Here is a 19458-nt window from a genome sequence, read left to right as displayed (position 1 = left end):
ACATTTCTTGCATCGTGTTCCAATTCTGAGAAGAACTTACGAAGAGCCGTGCTGGAGCAGGCTGAAAAGGTTCATCTAACCCAGCAGCCAGCGGCTCAAGCAGGATGGGTGCGTGAGTTCCCCCTGCCCAAGCTCCCCAGCAACGGGCCGATCGAGCCATGGTGGTGGCACCTCGCCAAGCAAGGCCAGTAGTAGCCACTCTTGGCCTCCTCCTTTCCTGAAATTTTGCCCAGTCCACTCCGAGGGCTGTCCAAATGGGCAGCTGCCACTCCACCCCCCGTGCGTCGGTTTCTTTCTGGCCCTTTCCTGCCCGCTTAATCTCCTGTGCGGCTTTGCAGTGCTTTGGCACGCCCCGTTCTCCTTCGCCGTGCCGGAGGGCAGCCCGCGTGTTGACCTGGGCCGCCATCTTGCTTTCGCCTCCGCAGGGGAGCAAGGAGCGCTACCACTGGCAGACGCAGAACGTCAAGCAGAGCGGGGTGGACGACATGGTGCTCCTCTCCAAGATCAGCGAGGACGCCATCGTGGAGAACCTCAAGAAGCGGTTCATGGATGACTTCATCTTTGTATCCCTTGCCAGGTCTGGGGTGGTGCCCACTCGCTCTTTGGGCTGGGGCAGAGGCCGCAGGCTCGGTGCTTTTCCTGACCCAGAAAGGCACTTACACGATTTGGAGCACGGCCGCCTCGGACACAAAGCCACTTCAAGGTTGTCGGTGCTGATTTGCACACGTGCACAGAGATATTTACATATGTAAATTGGTCACTTACTAGGCTCTAAGTTCCACAGGAGGCCAATATAATTTCCCACCCAATTCAGATAAATAAATTTGCAGCTCAGCCTAGATCACAAACCAGCTGCAGTCCCCACTTTGCATATGGCCATTACACGGAGGCGTCGTCTTAAATTAGCATCCCCAGATGAGCAGGATGATGGGAAATAGGTTTAGGCCTTGGCCCCATGCAGCAGGCGTCTCTTCCTGGGCACTCACTTTTGGGGGCTTTTCAACCTCATCTTCCTCCGGGACAGAAATTAAAAGATGCTGCCGGATGCGGAGTTGCAGGGTGGACAAACAGATGGGGACCCCTTTATGCTCCTGGGACCCCACATGAGCCTTCTCCAGGCCGTGCCCCCCAGATGCATTGTTCTATAACCCCCATCATTTTCCATGCAGCAGTGCTAGACAATGATGGGACCTGTAGTTCAACAAGTTGAAGAAAGCCGGTTTTGTCTGATAACAGCTTCAAGCCGCTTCATTCCCGTTGGCCTCCTGCGTGCCCCTGGCCCCAGTGCCGAAATTGCCAGTGGAGACCTCACGGCTAACAGTGAGCCCCAGGAAGAGGTGCTGGGCGTTCGTGGCTATTTGAAACTGGTCTGTCCTGATTTTGTTTCTTGACCCTTATCTTGGAAAACGAAAAGACCTACATTGGCCCAGTCCTGATTTCTGTTAACCCCTTCAAGCAGCTGCCATACTTCACTGACCGCGAGATCGACATGTACCAGGGCGCGGTAAGTGCTGCGTGACTGCAAATGCTGGTGGCTGAGGCAGCAAGCCTCGGAGGATGTGCAGAGTCCCCCCGCCCCCAAGAAAAATACCTTTTTGCTTCCCAAAAGGACAGAGCATGTCAGAATGTGTGCAAAGTGACTTTCTAAGGGGATGGCCCCTTCTGTCCCGTCCCATCCCTGGTGGAGTAGCCAGGGCCAGGGCTGAGCCACGGGGACAAAGTCCAGGGGCCACCCAGAGAGCATCAGGGGAGCAGAAGCAGCCCCCGTTTACTCCTGTGGCTGCGATGGTGCTGTGATTTCAGGGAGTCCAAAACATGGCTAGCCAACAGTTCCGTTGTGGTTCTAAGTTATGTCAGACATGTAGCAGCAGCTGGAAAACTTGGACAGCTGTGCAGATACGAAGAAATCTGCCTCTCCATGCAAAGCAATCCCCCCAAGACCGTTAAGCCGGGGTCCAGAATAACCACCTGGGCAACTGGTATTTTCGGGCTCTTACTTAGCAGGCTGCTGCACCCGGAGTTGGGTGGGAGGCGGGTGTTACCTGCCCTGCGGTCATTCCCGGGGGCTCAGGCCGGGGGGGCCCTTTCCGGCTTGGTGCCCCGGACGCTTCTGACACACGAGGCCAGCCTTTAACCCCCGCACACTAACTGCAGGATCGTGGCCTCCAGAAAGCAAGCGTCGCGTGCTTGCGGCGCTTTGGAATAGGGGCCAGCCGGCAGGGGAGGATGGGACTTGCAGTCGCCGGAGCGCTGGTGGCTTCCCCGGGCTCGGCGCCTCTGCGGAAAGGGGCCTGCGCTGCCGCTGCGTCAGGAGCCGGGCAGCGCTCGGTGACGTCGCGGGCGGGGCGGGGCGGGCGGGGCCGGGCCAGCCAATCCGAGGGGCCGCGCCGGCCCCGCCCCGCCCGCCCCTGCCTCGCTGCGCGGCTGCCCCCTAGTGGCCGGTGGGCGCTCGCTCGCTCGCTCGCCAGCGACGGCGGGCCCGGGGTCTCCCCTCTGCAGCCCCTGGGGGAGCCTGCGCTGCTCCCGCTTGCCTGCCCGCCCTTCCCTCGGCTCTTCCTCGCTTGCTGGGTTCCTTCCTGCCAGCCCCTCCGTGCTCGGGGAGGCACCTTGTGTGTCCGCGGCAGTGCATTGAAAAAGTCGGGGGTCCGGTTGGGGTCCGGCCTCCCGCGCAAGAGGGCCTCGCAGGGGGGAAGAGGCGCCGAGCCCCAGCTTCGCGCTGGAGAGCCGACCCCTGCAGCCTTGCTCCCTGCAGCATCCTCTCTCTAAGGCTGCGATGATACTGACGAAGCAAACACGGTTGTTATTATTATTATTATTATTATTATTATTATTATTATTATTACATTTCTATGCCGCCCCTTGCCGAAGCCTCGGGGCGGCTTACAACACAAGGACCAGTCTGGCCCCTGGCCGAAGGTTCCGGCTTCTGTGGGTTGAGCACAAGGGAGAATTTCCCCAGAGGCCGCTGGGCCCGTCCAGGCGGCGCATAGCGGCCCTGGCCTAGAGCAGGCAGGTCTGAGACTCGGCCCCCCATCGCCGCCACGCCGGGCGCTGAGCCAGGGGCTAACGGGGCGTGTGCGCTTACTTGGCTTCCTTCCGCAGGCCCAGTATGAAAACCCTCCCCACATATATGCGCTGGCCGACAGCATGTACCGCAACATGCTGATCGACGGGGAGAAGCAGTGCGTCATCATCAGGTAATGCTGGCCCCCTGGTCTGGGGCGGGGGTGAGGGTTGCGCTGGGAAACTGAGGCAGGGAGCGGCCGTTGGGGTCACACTGTAAGCGGCACCCGTGGGGCAAGAGGCCTGGGGTGGCGGCTGAGGGAAAGGGCCCGCTGCAGTGGGCAAAATAAATTCTAGGAGAGGAGCTGCAAACAAGAGGACTAGCGCCTTAGCCGTCCTCAGCATATATTTATTTTATTTATTTATTTTTCGATTTATATCCTGCCTTCTTCCTACAAAGGGCTCAAGGCAGCGTACATCATCTATATAACAGCCCACAGCTGAATTAATCGCAGCTGGAAAGTGGCATTTCCTTGGAAATGGCCGTCCCTTTCTTCCGGAATAGTCTGCCCGTCTATTCCCACCCATCAGTGCCGTTAAAACTAGTGAGACCACCTCAAGGGCCCGTTTTCCCCGCTAGGATTTTGGGCTGTGCCAACGACCTCTCCGACCGTGTTTTGATTTCTCTGTGCGCTCTTTTCCTTGCAGTGGGGAAAGTGGGGCGGGCAAGACGGTGGCAGCCAAGTTCATCATGAGCTACATCTCCAAAGTGTCCGGAGGCAGCCTCCAAGTTCAGGTAGCTGCCGTGGCCCAAGAGCAGCCGTTCTCCCCCAGGTGCACGTGATGGGTGCACGTCCCATCATCCCCTTGCTGTCTGGGAACGGCGGTATTGTAGTCTCGCATGTCTGATGAGCACCTGGTTGGGGAAGGTTAACTTTAAGAAGCCCCCTCCCCCCAGATATGCTGGTTTGGTGGTGGAGGAGCACTGAGACGGGCTCTCGGAGGCTCTGCGTGGTGGTGGGAAAGATGCAGCGCCAGCTTAGCTGCTTCCATTTTCTTTCCAGCATGTGAAGGATATTATCTTGAAGTCCAACCCGCTCCTGGAGGCGTTTGGGAATGCCAAGACAGTGCGGAACAACAATTCCAGTCGATTTGTGAGTGTTGGGCATCCACAGCTTGGCGGGGGGGTGTTGAGAGGTGTGTATTTCAGCAGATCCTTAAGCCTTCTAGCCATCTGATGAACTCGCCATGAGCTTTGTGTCATTTCTGATTTCATAAGGGCTAGGAACTTGGCACACTCCATAAATAAGAACAAATGGAGATGGTTGGGAACCGTCACTCTAACCCTATCACATATGTTTGGTGTTTCTGAATTCTGCATTATCTGGGGAGGGCGTGCAGCTCTGTTGTGAGGGGGGGGTCCTAATGATATCCTGGTCCAATTTGCTCCTTAGGGCAAGTATTTTGAGATCCAGTTCAGCCGTGGCGGAGAACCAGACGGAGGCAAGATCTTCAACTTCCTGCTGGAGAAATCCCGCGTGGTTAACCAGAACGCAGGAGAGAGAAACTTCCACATTTATTACCAGGTGGGTCTGTTACAGGTTTGGGGGGGGGGGCAGAGCAGGTCATGCCCCGAGGGGCCCTGAGGGGACCTGGCTGGCCTTGGCATTTGGCAGTGCCTGCTTTGGGGCAGCTCCCACGGGGCCGGCACGCTCGCCCTCGGCCTGCCTCGCAGGGCTGTGGCAAGGGTCACTGGGCAAAGTAGAGCGCATGCACCTGACCGAGCCCCCCCTCCTTCCCTGTCTTGGACTCGCCCCAGCTGCTGGAGGGAGCCAGTCCGGAGCAGCGGGAAGAGCTGGGCATCACCAGTCCCGACTATTACTACTACCTCAACCAGTCGGCGGCCTACAAGGTGGACGACCTGGATGACCGCCAGGAGTTCCAGGAGACTTTGGTATGGCACAGCGCCCGCGAGGAGGGTGGGGAGCCCAGCCCCTGCTGCGGGGTTTCCCTCCCTCACTGCCTTCCCCGCCCCACCCGAGCCCCCTCGGGACCGGTGGCACTCAAGCCCGCAAGAACTGTCCCCTTGCTGAGTGCAGGGGCGCTTGGTTGTGCCCACAGTTGCAAAACGGAAGCGGGTGCCCTTCCCAGAAGCACTCTGCATAGCCTCAGGGGCACCCGATCCTGCATTTAAAGGACGGCGCTGCCGAGCTGCGGCCTCCAAAGAGGCCGGGGGCAACTCGAGGCACGACGCTGGAACTAGTTGTGCAGTCCAGCTACGAGGGAGGCCCGTCTTTGGGCGTGACGCGCAGCAGGGGCGGCCCTTCGAAGCGGCCCTCGCCCCGCAACCCCGCGTGGGGCACGTGGGAAGGGCCTTCCTCGGCGTCGCTTCCGCGGCACGTTCCCTCTGGCTCCCTTCGCCGTCGGCCAGAAGAGGGCCCGGATGTGGCTTTTTACATTGTCGGCATGGTGTTCAAGTCTGTTAGAAAACAAGCAGATCCCGGACTTTGATTTTGTTGTGGTTTTTACTGCCTCTCCGCTTTGTAACCTGCCTTGGTTGGCATCAGAAGGAGGCACCGAGGTGCAGGGACTAAACAGAAACGGACCGATGGGTAAAAGAACGGGAAATGCGGCAGGGGCGGGGGGCAGAGCCGGCCGTCCCTGCGGCCCCGTGACCCGCTGACGTGCCCCCTTTGGTGCCCGCCTCCCCCTCCCCTTCCCCACCTCCTTGTCCCCCCAGGCAGCCATGGAGGTGGTGGGGCTCTCGGGGGAAGAGCAGGCCTTGGTGCTGCAGATGGTGGCCGGCATCCTGCACCTGGGCAACATCACCTTCCGGGAGTCGGGCAACTACGCCGTGGTGGAGAGCGAGGACTGTGAGTGCAGGGCGTGCCGAGGGGACCTGGGCTTGGGGGCAGCGGCCGCCCCGGGGCCGGGCGCTTGCAGAGTGGCGCTTGTGCGTCGGGCCGGAAAGAGGGTGGCGCTGTGGCGGGGCGGCGGTGGGGGAGGCTGGCGCTGACGGCCCCGCTCTCCCCCAGTCCTGGCGTTCCCTGCCTACCTCCTGGCCATCGACCAGCAGCGCCTCAGGGAGAAGCTGACCAGCCGCAAGATGGACAGCAGGTGGGGCGGGAGGCAGGAGGTCATCGACGTGACGCTGAACGTGGAGCAGGCCAGCTTCACCCGCGACGCCCTGTCCAAGGCCCTCTACACCCGCCTCTTCGACTACCTGGTGGACGTGAGTGTCCCGCCGGGCCGGGGCTGCAGGCGCCCTCGGTGGAGGGACCGACCCCGCTGCTTCCGGCTGCGGGGGGAGATTCCACTGCATTAATTTGGGAATCGAAAGCGGGCGTTCCCTGCAGGCCAGAAACAAGCACAGGAAAGAGTGAGAACACTCCTTCTGATGCGTGCGCTTGCTCTTTGCGCGCCATTTTTAAAGCTTCTTGGAAATGGGGGTCCCATTCCAAACTCAGGCTAATTTTCCTTGACCAACTGCGGGACACATTTGGCAGTCGGGTTCACGAGATCTCTCTCTCCCCCTTCCTTTCCTCCTCGGTCCACTCTTTTATTTATTTTCCTTCTTCGTGCGTTCCTCCTTGCTTCTGCTTGCGCATCTGAAACCTTCCGCCTCCCTCTTCCCCTCCTTTGCCCAGGCCGTCAACAAAGCCATGCAGAAGGACCACCAGGAGTTCAGCATTGGTGTCCTGGACATCTACGGCTTTGAGATCTTCCAGGTAAATTCCCGGAGACACAGGGCCCCGTCTCCTGAGGAACTGCGTGGTGCAGCCGCTGCCGATTCCCACGGGCCTCACTTGGGGAATTGCACCTTAGATCGTTTTCCCACAGAATCTTTCTTGTGAACAGTACAAGAGAGAGAGACTTGCTGGGCTGAGAGCTATCGCTCCGCTGGCTTAAGTCCTGTCTTGGGATGCCGTCCTCTGCCCGTGTAGTCAAAAGCCGACCTGCAACTCGCATCCCGCCGGCTGGTGCGGCTGGTGATTTGCTCCTTCTCTCCTCCCTGCCTTCCCTTTATCCCTGCAGAAGAACGGCTTTGAACAGTTCTGCATCAATTTCGTGAACGAGAAGCTGCAGCAGATCTTCATTGAGCTGACGCTTAAGGCGGAACAGGTGGGGGCTGCCAGGCGGTTGTGTGTTTGAGCCGAGCGCACATGGTTGTGAGTTGTGGAAACAGGGCTGCCGTTCAGAGCTCCTGGCAGGTGGATCCTGGTGAGGAGGCGCTGCTCCCGGTGAGGCGCCGTCTTTGGTCTGAGCGGCTCCGAAAGCGGGTGTGGGGGTGCTCTGTGCGGCAAGGGCCGATCCGGGCGCAAGTGTGCAGCCGGGTTTTCCGAATTGTGGTGCTGGATTAGGTCTGGAGACAGACCCCTGCGTGCCGGGCGTGCATTGAAGCAGAGCCCAGCTGGGGCAGTCATTAAGAGTGGGACGCAGGAGTTCTGGGTTCGAGTCCCCGCCTGCCACAACCCCTCAGCCCGGCCTCCCTCGCAGGGCTGTTGCTGTGAGGATGAAACGCAAGGGAAGAGGACTGTGTAAAGAGGACGGGTCCCCGCAGGAGGAAGGAAGGCAGGGGAGAATGTGAGGATGATGGTGGTGGTGGTCGCATAATGAACAGCCACGGCGTGTGGGGAAGAGGCGGTTTGGGAAGCGCTCACCTCGAGGCGAGGCGAGGAGAGGCAAAGCCGGCAGCTTTGGAGGGGCGCGTTTTCACCCGCCTGTGGGTGCAGCGTCGGCACGAGGGAACCTTGCCCAGGCCACGTGCCCGCTGCCAGCCCTCGTGCCCCTCTCGCCCGCACCCAGAGGCGCGGTCTCGGGACACAGGGAGGCTACCTTGCCGAAGGCCAGCAGCAGGGCTCCGGGGTCTGGACAAGACCCGCGCCTCTTCCCCAGCCCGTGGGGTTCCCTGTCCTCGGTTAGCCCACCTGTGCTACTCCCGCCTGCAGGAAGAGTACGTCCAGGAGGGCATCCGATGGAGCCCCATCGACTACTTCAACAACAAGGTGGTGTGTGACCTCATTGAGAACAAAGTGGTGAGTGGTGAGGGCGAGCCCCGTGGTGGCATTCTGGGAGCTGTAGTTCAGTGGCAGGGTTCCGTGGCGCACCGCCTCCTGCGCCAGGAAAGCACGCCGACCCCTGGGGTGGGGGAGCAGCTGCGCCACCAGCCTGACGCCGCACGGCGAGAAGCCGTTCTTGGGGGAGAGGAGAGAGAGACCCTCCACATGAGACCTGAATCCGCGCTGGAGGCGTGTGGTCCTGCCCAGCGCCGGGCCCCTTGCTGCTGTTTAGCGTCCTGGCATGACGCCAAGAATGGACCTTTCCCTTCCTTTTTCCTCCCTGCCCTGCAAGAACCCCCCCGGGATCATGAGCATCTTGGACGACGTGTGCGCCACGATGCACGCCAAGGGCGAGGGGGCGGACCACACGCTGCTGCAGAAGCTTCAGTCCGCGCTCGGCACCCACGCCCACTTCAACAGCTGGAACAAGGGCTTCGTCATCCACCATTATGCGGGCAAGGTAAAGGCCAGACGGGAGGGCCGAAGGAGAAGAGAGCAGACCCCTCCGGCCAGCCGAGTTTACCTTTCCAAGCCAGGGGCCCTCCAGGCGGTGCCGCTGCTGGCTGGGGATGCTGGGGGTTGCAGCCCATCCCATCTGGGAAGCGCCTGGTTGGGAAGATCGGTCCAGACGAAGCAGCCTGCTCCCGTTGCAGGTCGGCCGCAAGCCACACGCACAAGGACGGGTACGCGAAGGCGACCGTGTTCCTTGGTCGCTCGTCCTTGGTATCTGGTCATTTGTACCTGAATGTGGAGACTCTGCTTCATTATCCTGGCCAAGAGCGAGGGATGCATCTCTTCTCCCTTAATTTATATCTCATACAATGAAAACAGAGAGCGCTCTGCTCACAGCTGCCTACAGTCAGTGCTGGGCAGAAACATTGGACTGTGTACCCTTCTGCCTGATGCCTGAAGTGCCTGATCCTGCCTAATCTTGGAAGCTAAGCAGGGTCAGGCCTGGGCAGAAGTGGAATGGGTGACTTGAGTGTATGAGTCTATTGCTGTCAATTGCCTAGAGAGCTTTGGCTATAGGCAGTATAAAAATGTAATAATAATAATGCCGCAGGTTTCGTACGACGCAGATGGCTTCTGCGAACGGAACCGCGACGTCCTTTTTGCTGACCTCATCGAGCTGATGCAGAGCAGCGAGATGTGAGTGTTCCTGCGGGGTGGGGTGCTTCTCCCCTCTCGCCCCCCATGCCGCAGAAGCTTCGCTCTGTGGCCTCTCCGGCCGTGTCCGCCTCGACTGCCCTCTCATCTTCAAGAATGGGCCTTGTTCGGAGCGTGTGAAAAGCCGCAGTCAAGGCTTGAGTCATTGGGAAGAGGCAGGGAATGAATGAATGAATGAATGAATGAATGAATGAATGAATGATCTGTTGCCTGGATCTAGTCTCCGCCAGGGACAGTGCTGTGCACTGGGAGGAGTGGGCCCCCATTCCGGCTCAGCCTCAGTTACCCACATCTGTAAAATGGGACCATTCAGGAGGGACTTGCACAGCCTGGTCAGGGCTGGGATCACCAACGGCCCTTCAGTGGTGGCCCTTCCCTGCGGTTGCTCCTGGACGGCTCGGGGAAATAACGGCGGCTTCCTTTGCTGTTAAAGACCCTTCATTCGTGAGCTCTTTCCTGAGAACCTCAACGCAGAGAAGAAGGGGCGCCCCACCACCGCTGGCAGCAAGATCAAGGTACCCCGCCACAGGGCGGGTGGGACTCGGGGCGGGGTGGCTTGTGGATGCCCGTGGGGCTGGATTCTCAGCTGAACGAAATGCAGGCGCTTCTACATTCTGCCAGCCAGAAAAAGCCCATTTTCTGCCGTCTGCGCATATTTGCATGTTGGCTGTTGCAGCTGGGGCAGAGAAGGGGGTAGGAATAGCAGATATCGGTTTTTTGTAAGCTGTCCTAAGATGCTAGTGGCAGATGGGGTAGAAAAGCTGAAAATAAAATAAGATACTCAGGCCCTAGTTCTTATCACCACCCAGGGATAAATGCCGATGGATTGAAATCATTTATGTGCTGTCTTCAGAAATATACATAGACCTTCGTTCGAAGGCAGCTCCCAAGCAAGCAAAAGGAGCAACTCCGGCAATGTTGTCTTTCTTTCATGCTCACCCCCTGCCAAAAAATCAAGAAACAAGCCAACAGCCTCGTGGACACGCTGATGAAGTGCACCCCCCACTACATCCGGTGCATCAAGCCGAACGAGACCAAGCGGCCCCGCGACTGGGAGGAGAGCAGGTGGGCCCGCGGAGCGGCGCTGCGCCTGGGGTCAGGGGCTTGTCTCGTAGGCGGCCTTGTGGGGTCTGTGCGTGTGTTATTGAAACAGGACGTGCCAGCGGGGAGCTGTTGGTTCGTCTGACTCGGGGTGGGCAGCTCGCGCCTTCCATGGGCTGAGGCCTTGGGGATCCGACCCTGCGTTCTCATGCCAGGGCGCTCCGGGGCGGGTCCCACGTCCTGCTCCCCCCCCTGCTCTCCAAGTGGGATGTGGAAGAATCCCTGTCTGGTTTCCCCTCCTCCTCCCGGCCAGTGTCCAGCCCGGCCCTGGTGCTGGTGCTGGTGCTGGGGAGACACCCAGCAGCTGGGATGCTCCCACGCCCCCCACTTTCTGGCTCTCATCCAGGGTCAAGCACCAGGTGGAGTACCTGGGCCTGCGGGAGAACATCCGTGTGCGCCGAGCTGGCTATGCATACCGGCGCATCTTCCAGAAGTTCCTCCACAGGTCAGTCCTCTGGCGCTCGAGCGTCCTTCCTGACGGCGCCCGGGGAGAAGCTTTGCCAGGCAGCTCCTGTGCAGAGGACGGCTCTTGATCTGCCGGGAGTCAGCAGCGAAAGCTCTTCTCGGCAATGCGGAGGAAGGCTGGCTGCCCCCGTCACCTTGCAGGACCCGCAGACAGCCGGAGAGGGAGGACGGGCTGGCTCCAAAGGCACCGGGCCAATTCTGTCTCCCCCTCCCCGCACGCAGGTACGCCATCCTCACCCCGGAGACGTGGCCTTCCTGGCGGGGGGATGAAAGGCAGGGCGTGGTGCACCTGATGAAGTCGGTCAACATGGACCCCGACCAGTACCAGCTGGGCCACACTAAGGTCTTCATCAAGGCCCCGGAATCGGTGAGCGCCAGAGACCGGGGGTCCTCTCCTTTTCTGTCCTTCGCGTGTCTCTTCTCCCCCAAAAACCTTTCACTGAGTTGGGGTGGAAGGGAGGGGCTCAGCGAGCGGGGCTGATGCATGTCGTGCCATGCCCTGGCATTAAACTTTTTCACCCATACACTAAAAAGTCAGCACGCCTCTTGCCTGCTCCGAATCGGAGAGCATTTTTTAAAACATGATAGGCACGCACCCATGTTGATTGGAGCCAGGAAAATGCCGCCACCTGCTCTTCCTCCTGGGCTCCCTGTGCCGGGAGCGTCCCGGCACGCCGGCCACGCATAACGTCCCCCTCTCTTCCTCCCCCGTCCGGCGTCTCCAGCTGTTCCTGCTGGAGGAGATGCGGGAGCGGCGTTACGACGGCTACGCCCGCGTCATCCAGAAGGCCTGGCGCAAGCACGTGGCCGTCCGGAAGTACATCCAGATGCGGGAGGAAGGTGAGCCGAGCGCCCCCCTCTCCTGGGCCGATGCAGCTTCGGGGGTGGGGGAGCCCTTGCAGCACCAGGCTGGGGGTCCCACCAACGGTTGAGGGAGGAGCTGCGTCGCCGGCTGGGCCGCGGTCGTCCAGCCCTTCCCTTCCCAAGTCCCCTTGAAGTCGCCCTCCCCTGGGGGTGCCAGACCGTGCCCAGAGGTGGCTGCTCCCCGGCGGCTCTGCCAGGGCCCCACTGCTCTGCGCAGGAGTAACTCTGGCCCCCGCTTGTGGAGTTATTCTTCGCTTAGCTCTCCTGGCCGATGTGGCGCGTCCGGACAGCGTCACAGCCGGGCCTTGCTCCCTAGCGCGGTTCTACATGGCAATTAGGCAGCAGCCTGCCATGCCAATGCTGGGGTCACGGGCAGGTTGCCCCCACTTTTTCTGAGCAGACCCCCTGTTTCTGGGACGCTCTGGGCAGCTGGGCGAATGCTGCTGTGAAAAGGGAGAGGGGGCTGGCCTTTCCTTTTTCCGTCGAGCGGGACTTGCTTCATCCCGGGTCCCTTTCTTTGGCACCGCGGAGTTTGACCCCTGCGAGGCCCAAATTCACCGCTGGAAAGCGCTGCCTGGGCTCCTGCAAGGATGCCTTCCCCACGCGGCCAATGCCCGGCTGCCGGAACTAGCCCCGGGCTCGCCATCCCTGCCCGTCTCTTCTGCAGCTTCCAACATCGTCTTGAACAAGAAGGAGCGGCGCCGGAACAGCATCAACCGCAACTTCATGGGCGACTACATCGGCCTGGAGAGCTGCCCCGAGCTGCGGCGGTTCGTCGGCCGGCGGGAGCGCGTCGACTTCGCCGAGACGGTGGTCAAGTACGACCGGCGCTTCAAGGTGAGCCGCGGGGTTCTTCCCTGCTCGCAGCGGCCGTGCCCGGCCAGGCCCCCGTCCTGGGGTGTCTTCTTCCTTTCGCAATGAGCGTTTCCCGGAACCTGTGGCTCCACGATGGCGCTTTGTCGCTCCTCTGCAGACGGTGAAGCGAGACCTGATCCTGACCCCGAAATTCCTCTACCTGATCGGCCGTGAGAAGGTCAAGCAAGGGCCGGATAAAGGGGCCGTGAGGGAAGTCCTGAAGCGGCAGATTGAGGTGGAGCGGATCCAGTCGGTGTCCCTGAGGTGAGCCACTGCAGGCGTGGGGGGGGGGTGTGCCCCCGGCTGCTCCACCCTCCCCAGGGTGCCTGGAGCCTGCACTGGCCCTTGCCCGGCACAGCCCAGCCAGCGGGGCTTCCTCCACCTCCGCTCCGAAGGCTTTCGTTCCGTCGGGCAGCTTTCCTTTACTGGGAAAGCAAAATGGCGGGAAGCGCGTCCCGAGAACCCGGGAGCGGGACTGGGGAGAGGCTGCTTCCGGCCCCCGCAGCGAGGCGTTCTCTGGATGAGCTGCCCCACTCCCCGCCCTTCTTCTCCCATTGTCCCCAGAGTGGGAACCACACGGCCTGAGCTGCTCACACAGAAACGGAGCAAGTCAGAAGGGGCCTCCTGAGCCATCTAGTCTGACCCCCAGCTCCAGGCAGGCCCACTCATGACATGCCTGCCATGTGCCTGTCCTGGAACACCCTCACCGGGGGGCCTCAACCACCTCCCAAGAAGCCCGTTCCATGCACAGCCTTTAAGCCCCCCATCCAGACTTCAACCAGGCCTGATCCTGCTTAGCTTCCAAGATCAGGCAGGATCAGGCACCTCCGGCTATATGGGAGCTGCAGAGGAGCCCCACTTGATTTCGCAGGAGCGAACCCCCCGGTGCCGTCTCGGGGCTCCCCAGGATCAGTGGCCTGCCAGTGGCACTCAGAGAGGCCCCCGTGACATCAGGCCCTACTGGAGGCAGTGGGAAAACCGGGAATGGGCGGGGGAGGGGCCTGCCCAGGTCCTTATCCTGATCCGTGTTCCCCTTCCCTCCCGCAAGCACCCTGCAGGACGACTTCATCATCCTGCACGAGCCCCATTACGACAGTGTCCTGGAGTCCGTCTTCAAGACGGAGCTGCTGAGTTTGCTCTGCAGGCGCTATGAGGAGAAGACACAGAAGCAGCTGCCGGTCAAGTTCAGCAACCAGTAAGCCCCCCGCAGGGAGCGTGCTCCGCGCCTGCCGGACGGCGGTGCGGCCCCCTTCTGCGCCAGGCTCTCCCGCCGTTGGCCGGGGCCTCTGCCTGGCAAGCCCCCCAGAAGGCACGGGGCCGCCGCTGCTCCACGCGCCCGCCGGCACGTCCGGTCCCTCCCTCGGAGGCGTCCGCAGGGGACCTGCTAGTCCGGCCAGGCAGCGGCTGGCTGGCTCCCGGGCCGCCCAGATTGCCCTCGGAGGCGCTGCGGCACGTGGCCCTCGGAAGCGCCGAGAGGGTGTGGGGCCACAGCCAGTCCCGTCCCCTTCCCATAACGCCCTGCCACTCTCCGCTTCCTTCCCGCAAGGCTGGAGTTCAAGGTGAAGAAGGACGGCTGGGGGCCCTGGGGCGCCGCCGGCTCCCGGCAGATACAGTTCCAGATCTGCCAAGGGGACGTGGCTCTGCTGCGCAACAACGGCAAGGTGCTGGTGGTCAGCATCGGGCCTGGCCTGCCCCGAAACGCCCGTGAGTCCGGGGCCCCTCGCTGGGGCAGGGGCGGGACGGGGCAGGGAGCTGCTGAGGGAGGGCCGGTCGCCCCCATCACCCAGCAGCGGCCGGCGAGAGCGACGAAATGCCGGCCGCGTGCGTCAGGGTGTTGCAGAAGGAGCTGTGGCCTCAGACAGTAACGCTGCCGGCGTTGCAGCGAAGGGCCCCGCGACCTCGCTGGCACTTTGCTGTGCCGCACCAGGGGCTGGATTGGCCCGGGACCTCTGGACCAGGGCCTGAACTTCCGGAAGCCCTTTGCCCCGCCACCCACAACCCGGGCAGGTATCAGGGCTCTGTCACAGCTATACAGTTCCCCTCTTGTGCTGACCGGCCAGGGCATGACAAAATGGCCAGCTCGCTGCCGCAGGACGAGGAGCTGCTTCGAAAGGGAACGGCGTCTGGGGCTGCCCCCTCCTCTGCTGGGGAGGGACGCCCTCGCTCTGGGAGCTGACCTCAGCCCTCCGATTTCAGGGCCGACCCGGAAAGACACCAGGAAGAGCCGCTGCCAGGGCGGGGGCACCACCTTGGGCTGGAGCACCCCCAGCAGTGCAGGTACGCCAGGGCTTACCGGGGGCTCGGCGGAGGGGGTGGCGTGGAGGGGCTGTCCTGCTGCGTCCCTCCTTCGCAACCAGGCCCCAAGCCAGGCAGTGCTGCCTTTTCCAGGCCCCGATTGAGACCAGCTCCCCCGTGGACCAGGCTGCCGCAAGGGCCCTTCCCGCTCCCTTGGGGTCCTGCCCACCTGCCCAGACAGGCCTTGCAGGCGCCGCTTGGGTGTCCCGTGGCAGAAACGGTCGGGCCGGCAAGGACGGGAGAGGCCTTCTTGGTCGCGGGGCGATTCAGGCTTGGCCGCTTCAGCACAGGCCTCGGCGCTCGCCTCTTCGCAGCATCTTTTCCGTAAGGGGGTGCGGGTCCCGTGGGGTTCACAAGACGCCGCCCCAAGCTGCCTCAGCCACGGTTTGTGCAGCCTCGCTTCCCACCCAAGGGTTGCTCCCCAGGTGGCCGCCGACAGCCGAGGGGCCAGGCAACCCGGGTGGGCAAGCGCGCAGAGCAGCGCCCGCCCACCGGTGCCGTGTGGTCTCTTTCTCCCGCCAGGCTCGAAGTGGGGTGCCCGTGGTGGCGGCGGCGGCGGCACGGGGGCGCACCCCCCCTTCCAGCACCGCCTCTCCATGACCAGGCAGACCAGCACGGAGCAGCCCAGCCTGCCCCGCCAGGGCGCCAGTCCCAGGGCCAGGGCCTTCCCGGCACCACTCAACCTGGATTTCATGAATGTCCCCGACCAAGGAGTAGCTGGGTGAGCGAGCTGTGCGGGGGCACCTTTCGGATGCCGCGGATCGGCCCCAGACACGTCCTGCCCAGACTCCCCCCCCCCCCCCCCCGACGCTAGATCCCGTCTCTTCTCCGTGAACACGTCGTCTCTCGCGGTCGCTTCTGCCAGCTTTCCGGCTTCGGGAGGCGTCCGGTGGGCAGTCCGGCCGGTAGGGACTGCTGGAGGAGGCGCTTTTCCTCGGCCTTGCTCCCGTCCCGCTGCTTCGCTGAGACTGGGCGCCTCCGCCCACCGGTCGCTTCCCACCCCGCACTGAAGGGACTGGCCCCCATTTTGCCCTCTGTCCTCCCCAGGATCCAGCGGCGCCTCTCCAAGGAGGTCAAGCCCATCCCAGGAGGGGGCCGCGCCAAGCCCACGCCCAAGCCCAAGCCCCAGCCGCGGCTCCCCCAGTGCCGAGCGCTGTACGCCTACGATGCGCAGGACACGGATGAGCTGAGCTTCAACGCCAACGATGTCATTGAAATCGTCAAGGAGGGTAAGCTGGGGCGGGCATGTTTCTGTGGGGAGGGGAGGGGAGGGCCAAGGACCCGCTGGGGGGCTTCCCACAGGGCGTTGGCCTTGAGCCTGTCTTGGGTGACTGGGCAGAGCCTCCACGTCCAGGAGCAGTATACGTGATGAGGGAAATTGCAGTGGTTCTGCCCTTAGTCAGGACTTCCAGCAGCGGCCCAAGACTGATGCATCATCGCAACAGTTTCCGTCCTTTCACTTGCCCTGCACACCACGATCCGGGCAGCCTTGCTCGTGATCCCTCTTGGCGCAGCAGGCGCCAAGGTTGCCAGCAGCACGGTCAGTGCTTCAGAGCACCTCCGTCTTCTTCCTCCGTTCAGACCCTTCCGGCTGGTGGCACGGCCGCATCCGTGGCAAGGAAGGCTTGTTCCCGGGAAATTACGTGGAGAAAATATGAGCCAGCAGGACGCTGCTGCCGACGCTCGTCAGGATTGCGCCGAGGGGTGGGTGGAGGCCGTCCCCCAGGGCTGCTCACCAGCTGCTCTGGACTTCTCCTTGAGGCTGGAAGACCCCAGAGCCACCCCGGAAGAAGCTGCAGGCTGCAGAAGGGCCTCCTGCCCGAGGGAGCGTCTTTGAGGCTGGCACTGGTGGGAATCAGGTTAGCGCGATGCCTTAAAATCCCAAGGAAGCAGCCAGGATGAAACACCTGCCTTCCCTTCTGTTGTGAAAGGACACATGATGTTTATTTTGCCTATTAACAGTGTCCCACTACCTTAAAAGCCATGGCAGCAAATGCTTGTCCGCCAGATGTCTGAGATCAGGCGTACAGAGACAAGCCTGGCTTTTACTTGTACTCGTGGCAGAGTCTATCTGTTATCAAAATAGTGCCAAGCCCAAGCTGCTAGACGAAAAATGGGTTTCATAAGAGAAGTTTTAAAAAGCCTTTAGCCAACGCTGGCAAAAAAATAAATTATTTTCTCTACTGTACAGAGGGCGGGCAGTGCTTTCTGCATGTGTGCACAGAATTCACGTGTCATGGGTTTTTCCTGCGAAGACAGCCCCACAGGTCAAGCAGCTGCAGTGACAAAGGTCTGGACGTGGACTTTTAGTAGGAAGAGGGAACACACAGCCTGCAAATTAGGTTCTTGAAGAATCTATAGATTTTATCTATAGGCACATTTTTGTGGAAGGAGGATGCAGGTTGGCCTTCTCTAGAAAAAGAATCTGCAGTGAATGTTCTTTCAATTCACATGTGGCGTTTGCAGACCGAGGGCTGCCTTGCTGGCCACCGGTTCGGGTGGGTCGTCGGCCTGCACCACATGATGGCTCTGCTCAGTTCCCTGGGGAGGAAAAACACAGGCTGCCTCCGAACCTCCATTTATTTGCAAATATGTGAGGGCTGATTTGCTGAATATGGGAAGTTTCTTGACAGATTTGATCATGGAAAGCATTGGCTTTGTGGACATCATCCCTTGCTTGGATTTTAGCAGATGTAACTTGAGGAAGTACATCGGCTCTCCGTGGTGAAACAGCAGTTAGCATTCCAGATCCAAACTAGAGTCAGATATCAAAATTGACCAAAATAATCATGGGCTTTGAAGGAACCCTCTTCTGTCCACAGAATGGCTTAAAATGGCTTTTCTGGTTAAAAACCATACACACAAACCAGCCAAGCAGAGGCCAGAATAAGAGAGGGGGGTGTGGTGGTGTGGGGAAAGGGGGTTACAGCCTGTCCCTTTTAATTCTGGGACTTAGGCTTACTCAACAAAATTGATTAGCGGTTGATTCTCAGGACAGGCAAAATGAATGTATGATGGCTGGGGATGAGGGGAATTGCAGTCTGGCACATGGGGGGGGGGTCACCTAGTTGGCATTGCCCTGGAGCAGGCGAGCTCTTGGTCTCACCCAAGTGCTCTGTTCTCCTGTAAGCTAACACATCGAAATGCTAAATCAAATGTTATCAAATTACAAATACAGATACCAAATATTCAGAAAATAGCATTTCGCAACGAAAGTGCCAGAGCAGAATTTAAAGAAATCTGCATTTTGTGCCTCTCTGCCAGCAGTGTGTTGGACCCTGCTTGGAAGTCAAAGGTGCAGGATTAGTTTGAGTCAAGACCAGCTCGGGAAGGGGGTTAAACCACTATAAGTTTTAATAGCATTATTTCTACAGCAAAAGGAGTTACCTGAGAGACTTTTTCAGTGATCCATTTTTTTTAATGTAGCATAATATTCAGTTCACAGTCGTGACCCCCGCCCCAGCCCCTCACTGCCCTCCGTTTTTCACCCGCTAGAAAACAAATATACAGAATTCATAGTCTCTTTTTGTTTCTTTAAAAAAAAAACACCCACAAAATATACCTAAAGGCACTGAAGTGCGTGCAAGGAAAACAAAAAATAATAAAAGGTTTGGAATCCAATCATCAGTAATTACAAAGCAATTGCTTCTTTCCTGCAGCCTTAAAACATAGAAATTTCTATGAAACATCATTTACATTTTCTGCTAACTTTTTAAAATCTTTTTCTTTAAATTAAAAAAGGGCGAGTTCAGCAGGTATGAATCAATAGGTGGTTTATGGTAACAAGAGTCGTCGGGAGTGGGACTGAGAGAGGCGGCGCAGGACCACACTGGAGATTGTAATGAGAGTTAAGGATAGTTTATGTAGTCGCGGAAAAGGAGCGCTGCTTCATGGGTTGCGATTCTGCTCTGGCAAAGCTTCCCTGCAAAGCCGCCCCACTGAAAATCAAGACGGTCTGCCAGCTCTGATTAGGCGGCTGAGACGGTTGGCTTCCTACGTCGCCACTCTTTCCCGGTTTGGTTCTCTAGAAGAGGGGCCCCGTCGCCGTTCCCCGTCCCTGCCTTGCCAAGACAGAGGGGAAGATGCAGGGCAGAGCTGGGGGCCTTTCCTGCCCCTCTGTGCCAAGTCCTGCGCAGATGGCCGTGGGACTCCCCCACGTGGCCTCCGACCCAGCCCAGGGATACCAGGCTGAGCGCAGCAAGCCCACCAGGCACAAATCTTGGCCAAGTCTTGCTGGACGGGGGCATCCTGGACAGCGGTGGGGGCGGGGGGTGGATTCCTGGCCCAACCGCACCCCAGTCCCCCCTCCGTCTCCCACGACTGGCTGCAGGGGGAGGGCTCCCCATCTCTTGTGCCTCTTCGCCCTTCAGCCGCTCCCAGAGGGGATGCATTTAATCCGGTCTGCCGGTTTTGGGTAGAGGAGGAGACTCCGTGCTAACTACTCGCAGAGCATGGGGAGCGAGAGTCGGGAAGGGTGGGTTTCTCGTCGCTCGGTTCCTGTGGTCAGGCACCTCCTAGCAAGGCCCTGGGGGTGTTGTCTGCCGGGTGCCCAGCCTCCCTCCAGCCCCCGTCTCTCCAAGCAGCCAGAAAAGCTGGACTTACTACAGACGGGCGGCCTTTCCCAGGCTGATCCCAGCTTGCGAGCTCC

General features: G+C 60.2%; 1 protein-coding gene across 1 annotated transcript; it reads left to right on the top strand.

Annotated features, from left to right (window-relative positions):
* Window positions 1–484: 484 nt before the first annotated feature.
* On the top strand, window positions 485–16992 carry LOC123033018 (unconventional myosin-Ie-like). The gene is made up of 26 exons (XM_044449317.1): window positions 485–563; window positions 1415–1504; window positions 3103–3197; window positions 3712–3799; window positions 4068–4157; window positions 4458–4589; window positions 4823–4957; window positions 5744–5876; window positions 6039–6235; window positions 6651–6731; window positions 7039–7125; window positions 7953–8039; window positions 8356–8523; window positions 9127–9212; window positions 9664–9745; window positions 10189–10295; window positions 10678–10776; window positions 11019–11163; window positions 11522–11636; window positions 12328–12497; window positions 12634–12779; window positions 13564–13710; window positions 14062–14219; window positions 14712–14792; window positions 15333–15531; window positions 16392–16992. The coding sequence occupies exons 1-26, from the start codon at window positions 486–488 to the stop codon at window positions 16645–16647; spliced, it is 3252 nt and encodes a 1083-aa protein (XP_044305252.1). The 5' UTR covers window position 485; the 3' UTR covers window positions 16648–16992.
* The last annotated feature ends 2466 nt before the right edge of the window (window positions 16993–19458 follow it).

This window comes from Varanus komodoensis, unplaced genomic scaffold (genome assembly GCF_004798865.1).
Source record: "Varanus komodoensis strain SLA01 unplaced genomic scaffold, ASM479886v1 scaffold57, whole genome shotgun sequence".
NCBI classification, from domain to species: domain Eukaryota; kingdom Metazoa; phylum Chordata; class Lepidosauria; order Squamata; family Varanidae; genus Varanus; species Varanus komodoensis.
The sequence above is the reverse complement of the archived record's forward strand: the minus strand, read 5'-3'. Positions and strand labels throughout refer to the sequence as shown.